The following is a 21946-nucleotide window of genomic DNA, read 5'->3' as shown; positions in this document are numbered from 1 at the left end:
CTCCTCTATTCTTATTTTGATTGTTTCTCTGTAGAAAATGCAGCCCTCGTCTTACAAAGACCAATAAATACTTTATACAGTGCATAATGTGTGCGGTGTGAAGCACAGGGGAGAGAGAAAGAGGGCGTCCTCACGAGGGCATATGCTTTGAATTCCTAATGACACTCCTGTTAACGTTACTGGCACTGTCGCACAGAGAGGAAATGCACAGGGATGCTATGCCGTGGAGTCAAACATCTACTTTAATACTCCCTTTCTTTCTCTCCCTCCCTCTCTCTCTCTCTTCCTACCTATTTCTTTCTCCAATAGACACTCACACAGAACATGCCCCCCACACAAACACATACACACAGGAAAGACTCAAGCCCAATTCTGAGAGCTCACTCTAGCATGAGGTCTCTTTTCAGTGGCTGCGTTGTGCCAGAAGTAGCTATTCTCCCCTGACCGCCTCTCCTCTTTTCAAAGCCTTGTAATCAGTGTGCTGCTCTTTGTACCAGGATGTCGCAAGACGCTCGGGCAAAAACACAGCAGAATTTCTGATGAACGGCAGTGGCTCAGAGTTCGGCTAATCAGGTCTTGCTCATGTCGCTTTCCTCTTATGTGAGCCCTTTTGAAGCAAATAAATTCTTTGCAGTTTGGCACATTCTTCTTGGCAGCCACAAAGCAGCTGTTGGATCAATACACAAAGTTAGTTGAAAAAAAAAAAAAAAAAAAAACCCCAAAAAAAAAAAAAAAAAAAAAGAGTACAACCAATAGGAGCCTTTTGGAAACAGTTAGTAGAAAACACGGACTGCCAGGAGCCTGTTCATAGTTGAGGGTATTACTGAATGTTTCCATGCTGCTGACCCAAAGACTTGATGTAAATGAATTCAAACACTTCAAACAAACATGTCGTGGTTAGGGATGGAAGAGGGAGAAAACATACAGTATGTCAGAGGGTTTAAAAAATTTGTCTGGCTACCCCTTGCAAAGACAGGCTTCATATTAGAAATTTGTCGAAAACTATTTCTATCCCATTACCGGTCCTCTGGATTGTTGGGGAGGATCTTATTGTTTTTCACTGAGTATTAGTATTTCATTTGTATTTTTCTCATAAATCTGAAATGTATTTTATTGAAGCTGAGTGCATTTTGCAATGTCTACAGGGAAGAAGAAAGGGGAAATCTACATAATATAAATCCATATATGGCCCAGTTATCTCTCTCTCTTTCTCTGTTGCACCCTCTCTGATTGATTCCTTTATCTGAGGGAAGCAGAAGACATGCTCTGTTTGCTCGCACAGTGGCCGGCAGGAAAACAGAGAAAGACACTTATTAAAAAGGTCATCTCACAGAGGGTTAAAATAGCAGGGCACGGATCTCTCTGGGGGGAGCAGCCATGCCCCTCCTCTAGTGAAGGACACAAGAAAAGGTGTTGCTCAAGGGAGCTGGACCCGTAATGAAAGAATGGCCACCAGGCTCACAGCCCATGTGTGCACTAGGCTATTCAAATACCTTCAGAGAGACGGAATTGGAGAAGTGACAGTGAAAAGCTTTGGGAAAAGGCAATCTTTTGAATTAAATTTTGAGCTAGAGGTGTTATTTTTATTTACAGTGTGGGCTAGCTAGTAAACACAAGTGGAAATGAGCTGAGGGGCAAGGTATTTCTTTGGCGAGGAGGTCTGAAGGCATGTTTCCTTGCCTACCAGTGCAATCTCATATCTAGCAGTATGAGCGTGTATTGTGCCAACTATGAACAAAAGTCAAACTACAGACACCGTTTCTCTTTCTCCATGAAGGATTAGTAACAATACAAGGGTGTACAGACAATACAGTGAGACAGTGAGACAAAGCATTTGTGAAGTGTTTTTGGAAAGGCCTATGGAATAGCAGTGCCTCCAGCCTCCTGTCTCCTCCCCAGGGCAGCCTAAAGCCCTGTCGGCAGGATGCTGATCCCCACACGGAAACCTGATCCGCAGCCATCCTGGAGCCGGAGGGGGGACGGGGGAGAGCTCTCCCCCCGCGGAGCCCTTCCACTTCTGCCCCAGAGTTAAAGGGGTGCTCTGGGGGAACATTCCTGTAGCCCTGCCCCAGCCAGCCTCCACTCTCAACTCTCTAGAGAAGCATTCTTCCAGCCCTGCCCTAGCCTTCACTGGGATCTCCTGGGGAGCATTCCTGAAGCCCTGCCCCAGCCCAAGACGGGCTCCCTAGGGATGCATTCCTGCAGCACTCTCTCTTTTTCTCTCTCCCCATCTCCCTCCTTCTCCCTTGCTCCCTTTCTCAGGCTCTCGCCTTCCTCCGCAGTCCAGCATTAGCGCGATCAATAGCACCGATCGCATCGGGGACACGAGGCAATCCATACCCATGCGCTCCCTTAGCGCACTGCAGTGGTCACGGCTTAAGTGCATGGAAAGGTGTTACACCTCTGCCAGACGGGGGGGAGACAATGGCCGCCATTGATCGCAGTGACATGTAACATCTTTCTCTTTCTCTCTGTGCATCGGGCGTGGTCGACATGCTGCTAGAACCTGTTTAGACTTTATCTAGTCTGTTTTGTCTCACTCCTGTTGTGAAACTCGTGCTTTACTGTAGAACATGGGTACATAGTATAATGAGGCCCATAATAAACATGTGAGGTGGTGGGGTGTATGTGGGCATATCTGGTTCTGGTAAGACACTGTATAAGCTTATGGGTTGTCAGCTGGGGGAAAAAGCCGAGCTGAGTTCTGTTAGGAAGCAGCAAGCAAATCTCCATATGTGGATTGGTTCCAGTCAAGCTCTGCAATTTGTTTACCAAAAATAAAACATTTGAAATTGTAAAAATGGAGGGTTTAGCAGGTGCTGGTGGTTGATTAGAAAATGGTTCTAATAAAGGATCCATCTGTGAGTAGAGACTTGATGTAAGGCAGATTAATTGGTCATGGATGTCTACATAATGCCACATAGGAAATCTCCTCCCATATTCCAGAGAATACACAAACACACAAACACACATACACACGCACGCACGCACACACACACACACACACACACACACACACACACACACACACACACATACACATGCAAACACACACACACATTCAAAGTACTTAGTATGCCATCTAGAAGTTTCTTTTCTCCCACTGTGTTTGAATACTAATAGAGTGTTTCTGCACAATCACAATACCCTAATGGCAATTAGATTCTTTTGTTTGGTTTCCACGGGGGCTCTTATCCAAAGTGTGTTTTTTTTCATCATTGAGCAATTAAGAGTTATTTGTCCGTAAGATTGACATTTATAAAAGCCAGGCTTAATTATAGGAAAAATATGGCTGAGTCAGTCATGACCACATTACAACGATGCTGAACATAAAAGGCCTGTCCCTGGCTCAAATACACAACTCTTTTAACATTACTGACATTTCCTGAATATAACACTATGAAATAAGTATAATTAAAAGAGAATTTTAATTCAAACAGTGTTACTGCACGCCCCCCTATGTCTTAAATAATGCCCTTTCTGTTTTTATTTCCAAGGTTCCCCAAACAGACTGTCTTGGCTTGATGGAATTGGGTGTTATATTAAAAAAAAAAAAAAAAGGGTGATAGGAGGTTCTGGACTTAGTTTCCCTCAAAGCCAATGAATGCATTTTTTTGGATGACAGTCATGTGAAAGTGAACAGTACATTGATTTTCACACCTTTAGTCGAATGAGCATCACTTTTTTTTTTTTTTTTTTTTTTTTTTAAATTTGCACACACATGAGCGCACCCGAGGCACACATACAAGTAAACAAGCACGCCTGCACATATGAAATCACTCCTACAATGAACATGCATGCATCTCTGCTTAAATTAACACCAATGGAGGCATGATAGCATTCTCATGCGCACACTTTATGTACACACACACGCGCGCACACACAAACATACACAAGACTGTGAGACCATCTTACAGTTAATGGAAAATCTTTGTAAAACTCATGGGATATCGACCCTATAATTTGTGGTTTGCTGATTGTGGGTTGCAAAATATGAAATCAAACTGTGCTTGAATGTAAACAGAGACTACACTAACTTTCTCTTGCACAGCGCTTTGAATTTGCTTTGAAATGATAAACAGAAGCTTCTGTGCTACATCAGAAACGGGATCATTACATTTTAGCCTGTTCATATTCTGTTACTGAGCGAAAATCGGAAGAGACAAGCTCTGTGCCCAAACATTGGGAAATGTGTGTCAGATGGTGTTTCTCAATGCGGGCCCATCAGGACGTGTAAAGGAGGACAGCAAGTCCAGGAGAAGCACATGGAAACCTTCAGTTCACATCATTAGTTCTGTCTGCCACCTTGTCAGGATATTTATAGCTCTATTCATCCATCAACAGGTCAATGACACAGTCTGCCAATGGCATCCTTCTCTTTCAGTCCCACTAGGTATTACTACTGGAGCTAGCTAGCACTGGGACCAGCTGAGGGACTTTCCTGGAGCAAGGATCTGTTTGCAGTTGGTGGTCTGGTTACTGTGGGACTTCGTAGCAGCTCAAGTGAAATGTTAGAATTAGTATAGCACTGTATAAAATGTTAAACTGAAACAGGGAAGGACACAATGCACATACTATAAATACATATACTGTAGCCTACAGTGATCTATTATGAGGACACATGGAGGCCTATTTGTATGTCACGTCTGTGGATATTGATGTACAGCACATATAAATAATGTGATATGTGTGTGAGGCCTGTGTGTGTGTGTTGTTGGATATCTACCAAGGAAAGTGGTAGTCTGCTGTTGTGCTCCCCTCGGCTCAGTGTACTAACACACATAGTGTGGCATATTCTCTGGTGAAGGCATAGAGTGAGAGTGGGAGTGGGAGAAGAGCTGAGTGGCAGAGTGGAGGGGAGGCTCGGTGGGCTGAACGTTGTTTACCTGTCAGCTGGCATTGATTAATCTTGTGTTCGGTGAGATCGCTCAGCGACTCGAACACCTGCCGGCAGCTGTCGCAGCTGTGCAGTGCAGGCTCCTCGTCCTCCTCCTCTCCCTCTTCTCCTTCCTCTGGAGAGAGCAGCCTCTTCCTCAGACGCCCAGTCTCACCATCCTCCGCCGCCCTCTCGAGGGCGCACTCTGGATCTGCCGAGCCACAGGAAATGACAGCACCACATAGTCAGAGGGGTGACCCACACAGTGAAGTACTACAGCTTCCTCTGGGTGACAATAAAATGGATTTCTAGACTCTGGATTTAATAAAAACAATAATAAAAGCTGTAATAAAAATGCAGGTTCAATTTGCGCCCCTGTAACTCAACCACTCGTGCCATAACAGAACTGTTGGGCAGGTGAAGGTGAGAGATATACAGGCACACACAGACAGGGTGGCACAATGCTCTCACACACAAATCTAACATACACACACACACACACACACACACACACACACACATACACACACATACACACACATACACACACATACACACACATACACACACATACACACACATACACACACATACACACACATACACACACACACACACACGCGGCTCTGTTATTAGAAATGGTTTTACGTTGTGTTTGCCCTGCTTCACCCAAGCAAAACTTCAGTATATGAAACTAGACTGATGGGAATATGTGTAGTCAATAAATCCTGGATTGCAGTTTTGGCTGGACCAAAGAAATATGAAATTCCGCCAGTGCGTGCTGAAGTGCATCAGTCAGCGTCTATCAAAAGGAGACAGACCTTGCCATATTATCCAGACATCTAAGCCAGAACTGTGGATGTATGGAGCGTAGCACAGTAAGACACACAAAAGTGAGATTGGTGTGTGTTGGGCTGTCGTCACGACACACACTTCCCTAAATTATTCAGCCTTGCTCGCAGGCAGCCGCGGGTCGCGCACATCAATATTCTTCAATCCATCTGCAGTTTTGTCTCTTGTTGGCTTTGTGCTGCAGCAGTGCCAGGGGTGGGCGACTGACTACCCTGAACCAGGGCTAGGAATCATCTTTCGAAATAGCAGTCGAACCTGAAGTTCTCCAAGTGATTCTAAAATACTCCAATAACAAATCAAATCTTGCATTGTTCACTCACAGCTCACCATAAATATCTTCATTCAGAAGCACAGTAAACCCAATCTGGCTTGCAACAGCATCTTATAAATTGGCAACATGGCCTGCAGCCCTCTTTCTCCCCCGCTGTGACCATTACACTTCACAATAAGACTGATTAAAAAGCCATACTTACAATCAAACAATCATGTCACCCTGGTTAAGGCTTTGTAGGGGGAGAAGAGCCCTTGCACTTTCACCGGCAGCCATTTTAAGTCCCACTGATGCAAGTGTTCTTCAGTTTGTCCTGAAACTCCGGAGGGGGACGTTAGGAGGAAGCATGTTTTTTTTTTTGCACCTAGCACACAGTTAACAGTGCCTGAGGACAAGGAGTGTGTGGCACTGATGTGTGCCGGTGTGGGTGTATATATACATAAATAAATATATATACACACTGTATATATGTACTGTGTGTGTGTGTGTGTGTGTGTGTGTGTGTGTGTGTGTGTGTGTGTGTGTGTGTGTGCGTGCGTGTGCGTGCGTGTGTGTATATACACATTGGCGGCCATTTTAAGTCCTCCTTCTGTAGGGTGCTCTTAAACTGTGAAATTCCTTGAGGAAAGGCGTTCCAGAACTCATCAAGGCCACCCAGGATTTTTCCTTTCCCCCACTTGCGCCAAGTATTGATGTAACATCACACCCTCCATTGTCCTTCCCTCTTGGCGACTGAGGCTCTCGGAACATGCCCTCTAAAAATATCAGCACTGTGGTCCCCAGTGGGACCATGCAGAACAGAACAGAAGGTGTTTCAAGAAAATGAAAATCCCAACCCAATCCTCACAGATGCAGGCCTTTCTTGCTCTGGGGGAAACACTTCTGACGGAGGCCAAAAGCCACACAATATAGACTTATGATTCATCCACACACACAGACACAGAATTCACAATATGTACCGAAATGTGAACACTTCATGTCTTTTTTTACTGGGTGCCTGTGGAGGAGGTTAAGACTTTGATATTTTTTTCCGACGGCCTTTATGAATCATTAATTTCTCTAATATTACAACTCGGTCCTGTCAGGGAAACAAATGATGGCTACATTTAAGCATTTTATTTTTCTGATATAAAAACTAAATTCCTCAGTGCAGAATGCAGATGCACTTTATGCTGTTTTTCATATTAAGTTGATATTCTCTCAAAGCTTCACGGGTAATAGATCTACGATAACGACCAAATGAAAGAACAATTCGGAGCAACTGGAAAATTTATGCGCTTAAAACCCAAAGAGCTTCATGCATGTGTGAGTTTGATTTCCACTCCCTTGTTTTCTCATGTTTTGAGTGACAAGCTTCAGCTGTAACTTCCAGCATCCAAGTGAATCCAAGCTGGGTCATTGCTCTGGGTCGAGCTGGGTGACCTCTGGTGCTCCACTGTGATGCAGCGTTGGAAGTGTAAACTGCTACATGTTTGGATGGGAGGGTTGTTGGGGAAGCGTGAGTGAGGGGGGGTGGTCTTGACACGGCAAGGTCACGTACAACCCTGGGATTAAAGAGCCATGTCAATACTGAGGTTCCTGTGCCTCTGGGCCTCATACAGTAATCCATCAGATCAGGACATCCTCTTCTACCAGTCTCTACAGGCTGGACAGCAGATCAATACCACCATGCTTGGAAAGGCTGACAATCACATGTGGAATACGAAGGGGAAGATTTGCGGCATATTGAGAGTTTTTCATCACGCCGAAAACCCTTTCTAATTTTGTTAATCAGCTCGACAATATTAGTGTAGGAGGTAAGGACAAGAGGGAAACTACATTGACCGCTGATCCATATTCTGATAAGGTCAGCTCGAAGTAAGACGATCGTAGCTGAGACTGAGAAATTATTCATGAGGGGAATATAATGAAGATCTGACTGGAAGATTTTTAAGGATAAATTTTGCGGTCTTTACAGCGTTAAAAGTGAATTAGTGCTACACTAATAAAATGTGGAAATCTGAATGGTGATTGACATCTTTAGAGCCATGTAATATCTGTCTGTGAATTCCAGTCCATCCATCATACGCACTCTTGTCTCTTATGGTGTCTAGTGACATTTATCATGCCACAACTTTCATCTTGTAAGTTGAGGAGTCCCCTGGACCCCCCACCCTTATATTATTGAATATTTCTGCTCTTAAATATTTATAACCTTTTAATTGATATTCTATTCTCTGCTCCATTAGCCCCACCAGGGACCCGCGGTCCCTAGCAGGGAAGCCTACACCACTTGTCCCCCACTGTCTGGCCCACACACTGAGACAGGTGGAGACACTGACCACAGGGAGAGGAGGAAGGGTATGACTGTGCAGGAATACTCAAAGGGGGGGGGGATGATGAAGATGTAAAGTGGTGAATCTGGCCGAGCTGCGAAAGCATGAACTCTATAATAATTATCATCTAGAAAGTTAACTTTCACCATGAACCCTGCCTTTAACCTCACTGGAGATTTTACGTCTAACCCTAAGCTCAAAGATTAAATAAAATATTAAATGCCTAGAACAAGGAAAAGAGACACAGAAAAGTTGTTGTTGGGTACCAAGCAATTTTTTAAAAACGCAACATGTGATGGATGTCAGTGTTTTAAACTGAAATTCATTCAAATCCAGCCCCAAAACACTGAGCTGCAACAGTACGAAATCACTGAGGGCTACGCTCTTACTTGCCTGTAGATACAGTACGTCTAGCTCCATCAGGGTTTTTTCGCCTGAGTCTTTCTTTGTGCAATGAAAGACCTTGGTGTCGAAAACATTATTACCAGCTCACCCATCTCCTCATTTCCCCATCATTCCCAGAGATCATCATTCCCTGATCCTATGATGCCCCCTCCCTGGCAGCCCACCCTACAACCACCCACCCCCAAGTTCGAATTAAGAATTTATTTTAACCAGCGAGCAGCTTCTGTCGACACATGTTGGCGGGCCTGATCAAAGGTGAGCACGCTCCTTTATCAGAGTGAGGGAGGCTGTCAGAAATAGGAGGACATTAAGATTGAATAACCTTCACACGGTTGCCGGCACCTCATTATTTAAAAATCTAAAACTTTTGCAGAGCACCCGCCATATATAGGTCACACTACATTCTAATGCCACATGTGCCTCCGAGTGTATCCTCCTCTGTGTGGATGGGATTTGGGGCTCTCCACTTAGACCGTCACATCCACTGATCCCCCATCATTAAAGAACGTCATGATCCGACGACGAGGCTGTGAGCTTGACACTTGCCAGATTGTTAGCGATTGTCAAGAATTTGCATTGGTGGTGATGGCAGGAGGGGAGGTGGGGGGGGGTCTGTGTTCATATGGTCGAGACATGCAATTTGATTTATCTGCTTCAAGTCCCCCAGATTCATATTAAGGACTAATTGCTGTTTAACATTTTGATGCATTTGATATTTGAAAGCAGATTAGCAGAGGTGTTTGTCAAAAGCCGTCTCTCTTAAAATGCTAAACACATTACAAGCTCAAAGTGGATGCGCTGACAATAAAATATTTCCCACCTTGTTACATGTTACAAAAAAAACATGCAGTATATTTATGAAAATTTTATGATGCATGCTGAGATAAAAATAAGAGTAGCACAGAGAGAGAAAGAGAAGGTGCCAAACAGTTACAGGAGGACTAAGAAGAACAAACAATGAAGACAACACAGAGAGCGATACATGAAGGAAGCAGCACATATAATCACAGGTATACAGACGCCATCATCCGCCATTAAAATCTCTGCACCAAAAAAAAAAAAAGATATGAGCTTACAAAGAAGAATGGAAATCAAAGCGGTTGAATGAGAAACAGCATTTGAACATACCAAATGCTCTCTTTCTCTCTCTCGCCCTGTCTCACTCGCTCTCTCACTGGGAGTGATAATATTGAACGGAGCGCCTTGCTATGCCATTAGTGCAGTAAAACATCAAAGGAAATGAATAATAGAGAATATGATTTTCTGAAGTGGTAGAGTGAAAGAGTCCTTTCCTCTTCCTGCTGTAGTGAGCCCTGCAGTACATTGATCTGTGGGCAGCCTCAACCTCAGCCAGAGCCAGAGTCTCGTACGCCGCACCACTACGCTACACTACTCTACACTACGGCACCTTGCCACTCAGACGCCCCTTCAGATCTCTATAGCACTTCCATTTGCCTCAGTCCACTCCACTTTGACAGAGCTGACACCCTCTTCCAAAAAAACAGCCTCTATCTGACATAGCCAAGAGCAAAAAAAAAAAAAAAAAAAAAAAAGAGAGAAAGAAAAAAAGAAAGGGATGTATATATAAGAGAGAAGAAAAAGCACAGGGCATGTGGTTATAATTACACACAGGCAGCGCAGTGGTAAAGCCAAGCTGCAGATCTTAAGCCTGCTCGACACTCTCTGGGTAAAAAAGCGCACTGCCTCATTAAATCTCAGATATCACACTGTTCCTGCCCTTCTATACTATGCATAATACTGTCTATCTTGTAGAAGGCCTCTTTTGTTAGCATTTCTCCTTTGCCTTTGCTTCATATCAAACATGAATGAGAAACAGGATGCAGGGGCCTGCAGAACGCTTGCAGAGTCACAGAAGAGCTCGACTGGGGGTCGACTTATGAGCCAGATCTTGACACCATGTCTGATTAAGCCCTTAGCTTGTCAGGAGCCTAATGGCAATTGTGGCTGTGTCCGTCAAAGTGGCAAATGCATGAAAAGCAGGTAAGCTTTTCCACTGCTTTTCAATTTGACGTCGGAAAAAGAGGGCTTGTTTGAGCAGTGGTTTAACCATAAGGATGGATTACTGCTGTCACGGTAAAGACCATGTGACACACAAGCGGTGATGAAGCATTTAAAAAATAAATAAATAAATAAAGTTGGAGGTGACAAATTGGCAAACAGCAAGAGAAATCTCACACCATCTTAAAAGTTTACCGCCACAAACAACTCTTTTCTCATTGACCGTTCGTCAAGCTGCATCCTGAGAGGGGGTTAAAAAATAAATCAGTCAGACGAAGTCAAATGAGGAAAGTGAGAAATTAATTTGTGCGCCCTCCTGATTTCTCCACAGGCAGACATCGATCATGTGGCGGCTGTCTCCCCTCACTCTGGAGATAGAGATGGTGGAGGGATGGGGAGAGGGGAGATTCGTGTGTCTGAGGGGGTCGTTGTAATCAGGCACACTCATTAGCTCTGCTTTGGCTCTGGATGACAGGAGGTCTCTGAGGCAAGTCTGCCTCTTATGCCCAGTCCTTCATCCCTTGAGCTGGGGTTAGATGGGCTAAGGAGGCAGTTTCTTTCCACAGAACCACCCACCAATACCTATCAATACACATTAACACAGCGGCAGATAGGTGTTGCTCTTCTTTTTCCAGGGATGAGCAAACATGTAAAAAGTTTTCTGATCAATTGTATGGCAGTCATGAGCAGCGGAGGAAAAAGCTGGGATCTATTGTAGTGGCGCATGCAGCCCCTGTATTTCACACAGGAGAACTCAGAAAGCTGTGGGTAAATGCTGGACTAATGTGGCAGCCTAGGAGTAGCCAGGGTCCCCAGCCTGCTGGGCAAAACCATCCATATCGGGTTTAAAATAACCACACCTGAGACTTAACCTTTACCAGAGACAAATGAAATGAAAATATACAGTGTGGTGCATCAGGAGCAGGCTTCATTCATAGGGGGCTTTCTGCTAGCCTGACCTGAATTACCGCTCTGTTCCTGGAGGGCCAGTGTGAATGGCACACGTGGAGACAGGACACATTCATCTGGGTAGCTCTATTCTACATCATACAGAAGGTTGGGAAACAAAGAGTCTAAAAAAACATCAGGAACACACAGGAACACAAGGACAGCTATAAGCACACCTGCATGTACTGTATGCATGCACACAAACACATAAACAAGAGTGCGGCCCCCTCGCTTCGAAAAACACATGCAAACCATGCAGTTTACAGTACGAAAACCTCAAAAACAGGAAACACATACTTTCTATCACTCGGAACCCAACAAAGATTTTACAGGCACGCGTGCGCACACACACGCGCACACACACACACAGACAGACACACACAGACAGACACACACACACACACGCACACACAGACACACACACACACACAGAAACAGACACATGATCCACTTTCCAGCCGAAAATGATGAAATATGAAATGGAGCATTACCGCTTGGAATGGCAGTCTGCCCGGGACTGTGCTGGTCCTCTGTCACATTGTCTTCTACTGCCAGAAAAAGAGAAGGGGGGTTGGGGAGGGGGGGGGAGAGAAAAAGAGGGAAAGAAACAGTTAACAGTGAAAAACAAGTTAGACACATTGAGATTTCCTTCTTTTTTATTATTTACTATTGAGATTTTCTGTATGGAAACTCCAGGAGATTTCAACAGCTTTCGACAGCTCAACCTGTGGTTTGGGAATCCACGCAAGCCTTTCATATGTATGAGGTTTGGCAACAAGGCAAACAGCCACCCACGTAAATAACATATTGGACTGGGTAATGACGTGATGAATTATGAACGTCTCCCATGAAACGTCCTCCCGACATCAACAGTGACCAAGTGAAAAACACCTTGATGACTGCATTAGTAAGAAGCTTGTATAGTACCTTGGTTAGTGAAAAGAGACGGGTATCTAAAAGAAGATTTGTAGACGCAAGGATAGATATGTATCTTCCGAAAGCTGTGATCCGAACTTAAATGCAAAGAAGAAAATTACAAGATTTATAAGATATATATTCACGCTGTGTGTCATAACAGCTGCAAAGTGCTTTTGCTCTTTAACAGGATGGCGGACGTGGTGACGGCTTGATCAGCACTCAGATCTGCTCATTAGGTCCACTTTTGACTTTTTTTACAACAGCACTAGCCTTGAAAAACATGACTTCTGTTTAGTAAAAGGTAAGAACCTCTTACATTGGAGCCTTTTTGGAACTGGTGAGAATTCCTTGTGGCATGTCAAGGACAAGAAATGAAATGGATTTTAACAGCGGGAAGAGAACAAAAGAGTCTCCCACCTGTTCCATGTAAAATGAGGGTCTCACTGAGGACTTCTTACGCCTCTGCGTTCCACCCCTGCAGTTGAAATGCATTCTCCATTGTGTCTTTTCTTTCTAGCCTTTCATTTTCCTGGGCAAAGAGGAAGGGGGAGTCTGACAGGACCTCCCAGTAGGGGAGTGTGGCAGTGACTGCCAAAGCAGAAACTGGCGCACTTTTAAAATCACACAAAATATCCTGTACTTTGCATAATTAAGGCAAGATCCTATGGTGGCAGAAGCCTATCCCTCAGGGGAGCACGAGTCAGTGTCAAGCAGGGTGTCAAACCTCAGTGAAAAATGAAGAGGAAAGTGTTGAGCTGTTTCTTATGAAGACGGCAAGCGACGGAGCAACTATGTTTTACCGTCAGGCCTTGTCCAGCCAAAACTGAATTCCTGAGGAATTCCTTCCAAAAAAAAAAAAAAGAGAAAAAAAAAAAACCTTTGTAAAGAAATGTCAATATTCATTCAAGTATTAATATCTGATCAGAAATATTTCCCTTAGTAACAATTATAAGTGATGTACTGAAGAAATATGCTAAACGAATGGTCATGGGTCTGGTAATTAATTAGCTAAATCAATTAAAAGTGATGGAACAGACATAGTTGGACACCATGGAGGTATATCCCTCAGAGCCACCAAAGAGGACTGCGTCAGCCAACACAGAAACCTTGTCCTGTTAAAGGAGGCCTTAGTGACTGACGCCCTGAGAGTTTAATGAGTTTCTCCAGCACTGTTGAGCGCCTTGCATCTAGGATCATTTAAATGGGCTAGGGATAGGGGGTCCTAATAAATCCCCCATGGTTCTATCAGAGATTGGTGGTGGGAGCTGGAGTTTTTGTTTTGATTACCATCCCTGTTGGTGAGATGAGGGAGTTCAGGCAGAAAATTCTATTTTACAATGCCATAAGAACTTAAACATAACGGCAGTTTGTGATGATTTGTCACCACTGTGAACTTATTAAAAGTTTTGTCATTTAAAGTAAACAACCTCCATCACGGTGCAAATTCTTTTCTCATTTGCACCTGTCTCCCAGATAATTAATAGCTAGCTAAGAGTGATCATAGAGGGTGAGCTGTCAGGTAAGGGCACACTCCTGTGATGCTTCATACTAGCTGGACATTTGATCAACAATCATAACACAGTACAAATACAAATAGCGGGACAGTTTTAATTAATATACTCTCAGGCTCATGATCGCCCCATAATGACTATAACTTCAACTGAACACAACTCAGTCCGCACTGTTATTAATGCGTCACTGCTATCAGTTAATTAATGTTTGACAAGGTACAGTGTATCATTCAGTCGGTGACAAACTGTAATCATGCTGCTACGTTTTGTTGATACAATACCAAACACACTTGGGACCTTTTCAGCACTGCTCCTTTGATTTTTCAAAACACGGAGCAGGAAAAAAAAAAAACATAATCCCACAACAAGTGGCACAGCATTAAAGGCCACACTAATTAACACACTGGCCACACACAAAAATGAACGTAGTAACTGTCATTATAATGTGAGTGACAATCCCCAAGACGGGACATTTCCTTTTTCAGGATGAATTAATTGACTACAGATACGAGAGCGCAAACAAGAAGCAAAAACAAAACACATAGAAAAAAACCAAATTGTACTAAACAAAACAAAATTTATGAAACAGATTGGTCACCACATGCACAGACAACGAAATATCACAGCCGCAAAAAAACTAATGATTTAATAGACATGAATAAGCAAAACATGACAAACTCAGCAGCTTGGACCTTTCCTAATCCATCAAATGAATTCCTGCTGTGTAAGAGAATAGAGTGGAGTGTGTGTAGACAGTACGCACACAATCGTGTGTGTATATACTGTACATCTTTTGCTCTTTTAAAAGAGGTTTGGCCACGTATTTGTGTGTATGTGTGTGTGTCTGTGTGTGTGTGTGTGTGTGCGCGCTTGTCTGTATGGGTATCTCGCAGCACTTCTCATACATAAAAAAAAAAAAGCCCTGAGTGTGTTCTTGGATATGCGTGACTCATCTGCTTGGTTACAGCCAGCTTGGACGATACAGTGCCGAACACAATGGCTGTGTAATCCGCCCTGACTGACCGGGAAGGAGACGCTCGCCACAGGGACTACAACTCAATTTAGCTCGGGTCAAGAGGTCAACCCTCCTCAATTAGGGATGGGAAGGGAGGGAGGAGGACACACACTGCACATGAATAACTTTCTTAATGAGCATTATTTGAACTGGTGATTAGTGTCATAAATAATTTGCAATAGAGGAGCATGTTAATCACATTGCATAATATTTGTAATACTTCATATATTGCCACGTACTGTAAGCAAATCATAAGAGCACCTATTATAAAAAAAATTGCACTCCACTAGTAGCAATATAAAAAAATAAAAAAAAACATCACAAATCAATAATCCCATTATGCAATTATTGCAAATTTAGCTTTCAAAAAATATATATATATAAGTGCTATTTATACAGGCGAACAAGACAGATGCAAATAAACCCAGCGATGTATAATTTCATTTGCAGCAGTGGTGGGAATCAATCATTGTCTCTGAATCAGAACTCTTTCTCCATGTGGCAGACAATCCATGACAACAAGAGAGACACATGCCATGGAATAAGAAGAGATATCGGCCAGCTCCCGCGACACCCAGTCCAACACACTGAGCCGCATGTCAAGAGCACTGACAGCCGTGCTAATGGGATTTTTCTACGGCTCCATCATAATTTCCTTAATGATAATACTAACCATATTTTTGTGTCACATTAGAAAAGTGTTAATGGGTGTTATGCCACAGATCATTAATTGTGAACAGACTGGAATACTGCAGCTAACTATAAACTAGGAATGACGCAACTGTTAGTAGACGTTTTAATAGGGGAGAAAAAATAGAGAGGAATAGCACATTTGTGCATTTTAAATTGTTCAAATTAAGCAGACGCCTTTATTACATTTAGCATTAAACATTCTGAATAGAGTGTGTGTTTGAAATAAAGAGCTGAATGAGTTTTTGAGTAGTTTTTTCCTCACAAAAACACTCAAGCTTAAAGGTGCCATCACCTTTTTTTTTTTTACCTACACAAGGCAGGACTGAAAGGGGGAGTGGTTATGCATCTGAGGGCATAACGGACATGGTCAAGTTTCTTTTCTCCAAAAAGAAAAAGCTTCAAAATATGACAAATGTGGATTTAAATAAAAACATGTCTGTTTTAGTTTTCCTTGACAGGTCAAATTTCAGTTGCAGTTTTATTCAGAGGAAAATAAAAACGTACTTCAAGTCTAATCTGTGTGTGTCTGAGCAGAGGAATTTTAACTTAAAACAGACTTATTATATTAACTCTGTTTTTAATATGCCCTTCCCAGTTTTCATAAATGATCTGTGAGGTTTATATTTAAAGTGTAAATATAATATTTCCTTTCATGTATAGCAAAGCCAAACTCCAGAGCACACTCACATGGCGACAAATTTCAGCTCCGCAAAAACATCAAATATTTAAGGTATACATGACACAGCAATGATTTCATGACAACCGCTGTACTTGAAGTAAATGACGCAGAAAATATATTTATATATGCAGATGACAGACCTGGAAACTTCCACTTCAGCCAATAAACACATCAGGACTGAAGCTTGAGAGTGTCATTTGTGCTCCAAATGAAAATATCAACCCAGCCTCACATTATTCAGGAAGTGCTGTAGGACAGGCAACGTGGCAGTCATCACACGCTACATGCAGGATTTGGAGTGAGATTCTCCTTCCTCGCTGCTCACCACTGACTGAGGCAATGTGCTGACCCAAAGCCTCTGCACATCAAAACAAAATTACAATGTGCCTACAGTTGAGAAATGTAGAAGGCTCCGGATTGAGTAAATGTCAGTGGCTGGGGTGAAGTGTTTGCATATAAGCGAATGATGTATGGTCTTGTCCTGTGCCATTTATTCCCCGAAGCAATAACGTAGCCGGATCTGTCTCTCAGACTTAATTGAAACGGGACTTGTAATGTTGCCCTTTTCCTCGATGGGACCAAAAACATAACCTCTGACTCCCACAAGCAGCCAAGACTGAGGAGGTGTGTGTGTGTGTGTGCGTGCGTGTGCGTGCGTGTGTGTGTGTGCGCGCGTGTGCGAGTGTGTATATGTATGTGTGTGTGCGTGTTAGGATACACAAGGGGGGGAAAAAAAAAAGAGTGCCAACTGTCACAGCATTATTTTCTCATCTCTACACACACACACACACACACACACACACACACACACACACACACACACACACACACACACACACACACACACACACACACACACACACACACACACACACACACACACACACTCCACGTCCATACTATCCATACCGGTTCCTCACACGCCGCACATGATGCCCCGTTCTACCTTCCCTCTATGTTCCATCGGCACTTCTATTTATTTTTCCTTCCGCAGAACAAAGTGTTCTTTCTGTGCACAAAAAAAAACAAAAAAAAACAAAAAAACAGCACCGTCCACACTGACCACTGCTTCAAGTCAGCAGAAGACAACCTATAAAAGTGAAACCTGAACTCTGTAACCCCATTCTGTTCGCGAAAACATACAGTGCATAACAGTGCACGCAGACACAGGCTCACACACACACACACAAACATGCACATGAAGACATGAAGAAAAATGCAAATTTAGAGATGTCACTTTTAGTTTTAAATAATGTTTTAAAAAGTCTACAAAGAAAATGACAATTGCTGTCTTCTACAAACAAGAGTGAAGAACGCAGTGTCAAGGAACTATTTAAAAAAAAAAAATGACAAGGAAAGTTATTGTGGACATCTGTATAAGTGTATCTGTGTCCCTGAGGAAACAGATAGACAAAGAACAATAAATAACATCTGCCTGGCCTTCCTTGGGTCTGATCCAAAACAGGGAAATATCTATGACGTATCTGCATTTCTGCTCCGCTGAAGCAGTCGGAATGAAGACATAAAAGTCGGGATGTTTTGTGCGCTACATTTTTCCAATTTAAATTTTAGAGACAATAACAAAACAAACAATGTCATCACTCTGACTTCATTTGCATACTGATATGCTCACTCTCTATCCCTCTCTGTCGCACACATAGATGTACACAAATCTTAACAGATGTTCTCCTGAATGCACACACACACACTCTCTCTCACACACACACACACACACACACACTTGTAGCATGTAGGCATGCTGGCAGGAGACGATTATATATAAGTGATGTGTCTTTTGAGAATAACAAATGTCACACTAACTAACAAAAAAAAAAGAAAAAAGTCAATGCCAATCTGCTCTGAGAAAATAGGAAATCTATGTATAGAGCTGTTTACTGTGAATAGAGCAGTGCAGGTCTGGAAACAGAATGTGACAATTTTTAAGATGTGCATGCACTCACATTTCCACCCTCTCCTGGGTATTGATTTAAAATGGTGGCTGCATGAATGTACTACCGCAGACCATGTAATCTTCCTTTGAGATGAAGACTTCCGAGAACGAAAGGGGTAGAGAGAAAGGGGGTCCACAGACCACAAGCTGGGAATGTGAAATTGTGGACAATTATTTGCTGAGCAAAATACAATGCCTGCCAGATGAACTGGAGCTCAACCTCCATAACCCAGCAGCTCCCCCACCAAAAGGCTACAGAGAAAAGTAGTGCATGAATAAGTGTGTGTAAGTGTGCGTGTGCTCGCTCTCTCTCTCTCTCTCTCTCTCATTCTGTCTCTATTTCCCCCCCCTCCCTCTCTCACCCGCTCACACATGTACATGTACACTCAGACACAAATACACGCTCAAATTACCACCAGTCCAACTGTTTAAAAAAAAAAGAAAAAAAAAAAAGAGATGAAACGGAAACAAAATAAAGAAAAACAAAAATCATATACATCTACTCTACATTATATACTTTTCATGCTGTGCTAAGATATATTCTTTTTAATGAAATATAAACACTACTCTGTTGCTTTGAGCTGATGACTGATAAATCCAGATGTTTACAACTTATTAATGAACATGTCCAATTAGCACTCAACACTTATCCCACCTCTAATTTCACGTTTAACTGTTGTATACACCCACACACACACACACGCACACACACACACACATCACAGCCCTCCCTTTCCCCAACATACGAAATGTTTCCTCCTTAGTTTCTCAGACGAGGGGGTGGGGGGGTGGAGGGGGGCTGTCACGTGACTCTGCACCCCATTCCATCAGACGGCTTAAGTTCCGACCAGGAGCGTCTTTAACACATCCAGATGTTTGCCGGCGTCGCGCTGCACTGTTGCTCTCTGAATGATCCATGCCCTGCCCTTGCACTTTAACTATCATTACAATACAGTCTGAACTGAAAGCGACCAACCCCCCCACCTCCCCCATCCCCCCGATGCCAAGTACGTGGGCTATAAGCTATATGAGCAGCCGATTTCATGCGCAAACATAAAAGAGGAAGAACACTTCCAAATGCGTTAAAAAAAAAAGGAAGAAGAAGAAGAGGGAAGACAGTTACATTTCAGTGAGCGATAAGTTCAGTTCATGCTCGTCTAGACTTGTCATCACCCTTAAAAATAAAAATGTTCTGAGAGCCAGCAAACATAGGCTTATCACTTACCTTTCAGTGATCTTGGCTTAGCTTGCTTGCGGCGCGACATCCTATAGAAAACGCTGAAGTTGCTCAGTTTCTGTCTGATAATTTGTGTAAAACGGGATAGTCTAAAGGTGTAGTCTCTCTAAATTCCACTGGCCAAAATCGCGGCTGCCTTTTTACCATTACAGAAAGATGCAACTTAGCCCCTTTGCCGCGCGGTCTCAACACGAGTTTTTTGCTGTTATTTTGTGATGAGTAGGTGGATGTTATAAAATCCAATTAGCCCGATCGGTATATAGGCGACACTATTTAGTAGTTGAGCTGGGTATCGGGAAAAGTGTGAGGATATAGTAATCCCGTCATGCGCTTCCATTCTCCGGGAAAACACACACGCGTGCAGGCATGATGTTCGTTTAGAAATAAAAGCGGAATATTTGCTTTTCGCCTCTCATCTCAAATGCATCCGCGTGAGAAAGACATCAGCAAAACGCCTCCTGTGAGAGTGCAGAAAAAAATGCAACAAAACCAAAAAAAAGGCGGAAAAATGATAATTACACTTTTCACTTCATATCCACCTAACAGCATCAAAACTATTATAGACTCTTCCTTTTCTCACTCCAGTCAGCTAATCATGAATTAGGTTCGGAATCTGATCTAAGTCTACGTCTAAATTGTTCTTAAAAGAGGATGAAGAAGCAGAGAGAAGATGGAAGCTCCCTCCTCATCACAAACCTGCAAGGTCTTGGACTGCGCTGTCGCTCCGGTAGTCCACATAATAATGGAAAATGGAAGCAAGGCCCCCAAAGCCATCAGGATGGCTCCAGAGGGGGCCCCTACCCCGCAGGGACTCGCTCTGTACGTAATCACTGAGGAAATCATTGTCAGCCTGCCTGCACTCACACACAGACAGAGAGGCATGATTAAAATCCTAGGGATCACGGCAAGATGCGGATTGCTGGATCTGCTGGTCCCCGGATCCGGAGTCGAACTCTAAACCCAAAGTCGGCTTGCTCACCCTGGCGTCTCCTCTGCCTCAGCTCGCCGTCGGCCACTCTCCGTCTACGGCAGACGGACTGGTCCCCCTTCTGGTAGAAATGGTTAAGCAGAGAGACATTTTCAGTGTGGCTGTTGACATATATGACATGGAATGGCACACAGAATTTTGAGATGATCAGTTCATTTATAGATTAGAGGTTGTTATTTTTTTTAGATGTACAATCAATCACAGGAGTTATTCCTATAGTAATTATTTGAATAAATAGATATATATTTTCTAAGGTTTAAAATAATATTCTGGTTATGTCAAAAGAATATAGCCTCTATCCTTTAATATTATTCTTGTGCAATTCGTTTTCTTTCCTTTTTTTTTTATTATTTTATGTTTTATAGTTTTCATTACAGGTATAGTTCAGTATTACAATGGATCTTTGCAAGATTAATTTCAGCCTGCAAACTTTGAACTTATTTAATTGGAATGTCTCTTATTTTGTAAAAACATCACACAATCTCTTCTGTCTGTCTGTCTGTCTGTCCTCATCAAAATGTTCACAACAGTGCATGGGTATACACCCTCACCTGCATGTGGATGTCCTGGCCCCCATACTACCCCTGCTATGTGAAAATAAGATCCAGAGAGGAGTCCTGCAGTGGGCTTCTCACTCTGCACTCCCCCCCTCCCCTCCGCAGCCTGGAGGTAGCCTCTGCCAGGGCCCCCCCTCATCTAAAAAAAAAAATCACAGTCACACAACTGTTTTTTCCACTTTTGATGCATTTCTATTCTGACGCTTTCACAGAGACAGATTTGAGAGGAAAACCGAGTTTTTTCACTGCAGACCTATAGGGAAGGAGGGAAGCAGTCGATAGGGCAACTCCCAAACACGGGCTGGTGTGGAAGAAGAAAATTAACAACAACCTTTGATAGCCTTTACTGTGGCGGAATCTAACTTTGTTAAAGAAAATTCACTATAAAAGTTAACTATAGCTATAAAAGTTAATGATGTGAGTACATAATAAGGCTGCACTTATTCTATAGGGTATTCCCACCTTTTACTTTGGAGTTCATAATGAGGCCATATACTGTTACAGACATCTAAGGTAATCACCTAGCACAAAGTAATCTAAATGTAATAGAAAATGCAGAGCTACAGATTAGTTGACAGCCATTACCTGACTCTTATCTAAAAAAAAAAAAAGCTTTGTTATTTTGCATCTCTTGTCCCGAATCAGTGGTAGATGTGAGAATTGAACATAATAAGTGGGGACATATGACCTACATATGATGTCAAGGCTGTT

At 42.9% G+C, this 21946-nt stretch overlaps 1 protein-coding gene across 4 annotated transcripts in view; it reads right to left on the bottom strand.

Moving 5' to 3' along the window:
• Positions 1-20550, bottom strand: part of LOC130178414 (zinc finger protein 521-like) — a 91405-nt gene extending 70855 nt beyond the window's left edge. The window contains exons 1-3 of one of the 4 annotated variants that reach the window (XM_056390614.1): positions 20387-20550; positions 12178-12234; positions 4887-5087 (exon numbers count right to left, since the gene is read on the bottom strand). Coding sequence is in view for 3 of the 4 variants with exons in the window: in XM_056390611.1 (XP_056246586.1) it covers positions 4887-5087; positions 12178-12234; positions 19679-19718 (298 nt within the window). In the remaining variant the exon portion in view is untranslated. The other 3 variants (XM_056390611.1, XM_056390612.1, XM_056390613.1) reach the window with 3 other exon arrangements.
• Positions 20551-21946: the final 1396 nt, after the last annotated feature.

The sequence above is a fragment of the Seriola aureovittata genome, chromosome 12 (assembly GCF_021018895.1).
Source record: "Seriola aureovittata isolate HTS-2021-v1 ecotype China chromosome 12, ASM2101889v1, whole genome shotgun sequence".
Classification (NCBI taxonomy): domain Eukaryota; kingdom Metazoa; phylum Chordata; class Actinopteri; order Carangiformes; family Carangidae; genus Seriola; species Seriola aureovittata.
The sequence above is the reverse complement of the archived record's forward strand: the minus strand, read 5'-3'. Positions and strand labels throughout refer to the sequence as shown.